We start from the raw sequence: 1,702 nt of genomic DNA, 5'->3' as shown, positions 1-1,702 counted from the left end.
AATGATCCTACAAAAACTGTAGATGGGTGTTGAGTTATGGTCTTAATTTTTATTATACTAGTAATTCTCTAGAGTATAGGTATGTAAAAGTTGTCTTAACTCATGTTTGGTTCTCTTGATCCAAAGCTCCCCCCTCCCTCTTATGGGTTTGTCCTCATAAGATAATATATTTTGTACCAGGGGTTTATCTTTTAAGTTTATTCATCAGAGAAAACTTTATTTATGTGAAAAATACTTATCTGATTATTTTGATAACACGGAAATAGAAATATCCTCATCAGTAATCAGGAATTTTATTTCTTTCTGATTGATAAATGAAGAAAGAAAGAGAAATTATCACTTGAGTGCTGAGTGTGTAATTTTTTATATTCTTCTTTAGATATAAGTGGAGTATGCTGACGAATATCTGTTGATAAAGAAAAAATCTGGTGTTATTTAGGTTAAGAAGATATATTGTCTAGATATAAGATTTGTATTAAAGCAGTACACTTAATAGAACAACAGTAAATCTGAAATAGTAGTATATCGCTTTTAGCTCTGTTTGAGCTTTTTAAATTTTTCCCATTATGTTAAATGACTTTCTTTACAGGGCAGCCCATCGGCAAATTGTGAATACCAGCACCTGGTGGTGGTACGTCTTGCCCCATCGACTCCAACCATTCCATTAGCTCCTCCTGCTGCAGATGCTACCCTTCCTGTGGCTCCTGACTCCAACCCAGGAACCACTTCCACAGATCCTACAGGTGGTCTTGTTGGTAAGGCACTGTTTCAGGTCTCTTGCCATACTGACTTTTTTTTTGTGTGTGTGATAAGGGAGGGAGGGAGTGGGTAAAAGAGTGAAAGGAAAGGTAGAGGGACACACAAGAAGAGGTATAGGAATATGTAGGTAATGGAATATTATATTAGTATTAGCTTTTAGGAGACTTCTTGGTTGATTTTTTATGCAGACAGACAGACATTTTGGTGGAAAAGACTCAATACAGGAATGCACTGAATAATTACACATCAGAACCGAACAGGAATCAGAATAGGCAGGTCAGGTAGTAGTTACAAAGGGTCAGCTGAAATAAGGAGCTGAAGGAAAGGCTACCCAGCAAAAATAGAGCCAAGAGCAGCAGCCATGCTCTGGACAGCCAGTAGGTGACAGCCAGTGAGTGACCTTGCTTAATCATTGGTTAAAGTGTGATTGCCTCTGGTGTGACCTTGGCAAATTACTTGTATCCAATCTGCTGGAGGGGGTTGGATTGGTATCTTGGGTGACAAGTGTGTACATCCACCATGAAATCAAAAGTTCCCTGCATGGGAAGAACCCACACCTTTTGGTCAGGGGAGGGTAAGGGTGGTGATTATGTGGGTTGGTTCAGAGAAGAGGGAAAGGGAAAAGAGGGTGAGGAGGAAGAGGAAGAGGAATTAGGAGATGGAGAGGAAGAGGAGGCAGGACAACAAGAACAAGGATAAAGAGAGTAATGGAAAGGGAGAGAAAAGAGAGCAGGAGATAGTAAAGAATGGGGTGAGGGCAAATGTGAGGGTGATAAAGAAGGAAAAAGGGAAGAGTATAGTTAGGAAGAGAATATGGGAATGGGGAAATGTAAGGAGGGGAATGGAGTGATATAGGAAAACTTTAAAAGAGGATGAATGGGTGACTATGAGAGCATAAAAAAAGTAGGACTGTGGCATAAGATATCCTCCCCACAAGAAAAAA

At 39.6% G+C, this 1,702-nt stretch overlaps 1 protein-coding gene across 1 annotated transcript in view; it reads left to right on the top strand.

Moving 5' to 3' along the window:
- Nucleotides 1-1,702, top strand: part of LOC119588765 (ubiquitin carboxyl-terminal hydrolase BAP1-like) — a gene marked incomplete at its 5' end in the record, with an annotated part of 10,598 nt that overhangs the window by 5,907 nt on the left and 2,989 nt on the right. The window contains 1 exon segment of the mRNA XM_037937405.1: nt 590-755. Coding sequence (XP_037793333.1) covers nt 590-755 — 166 coding nt within the window.

Source organism: Penaeus monodon, chromosome 24, assembly GCF_015228065.2.
Source record: "Penaeus monodon isolate SGIC_2016 chromosome 24, NSTDA_Pmon_1, whole genome shotgun sequence".
Lineage (NCBI taxonomy): Eukaryota > Metazoa > Arthropoda > Malacostraca > Decapoda > Penaeidae > Penaeus > Penaeus monodon.
Note: the sequence above shows the minus strand (reverse complement) of the source record. Positions and strands in the feature narration are given on the sequence as shown.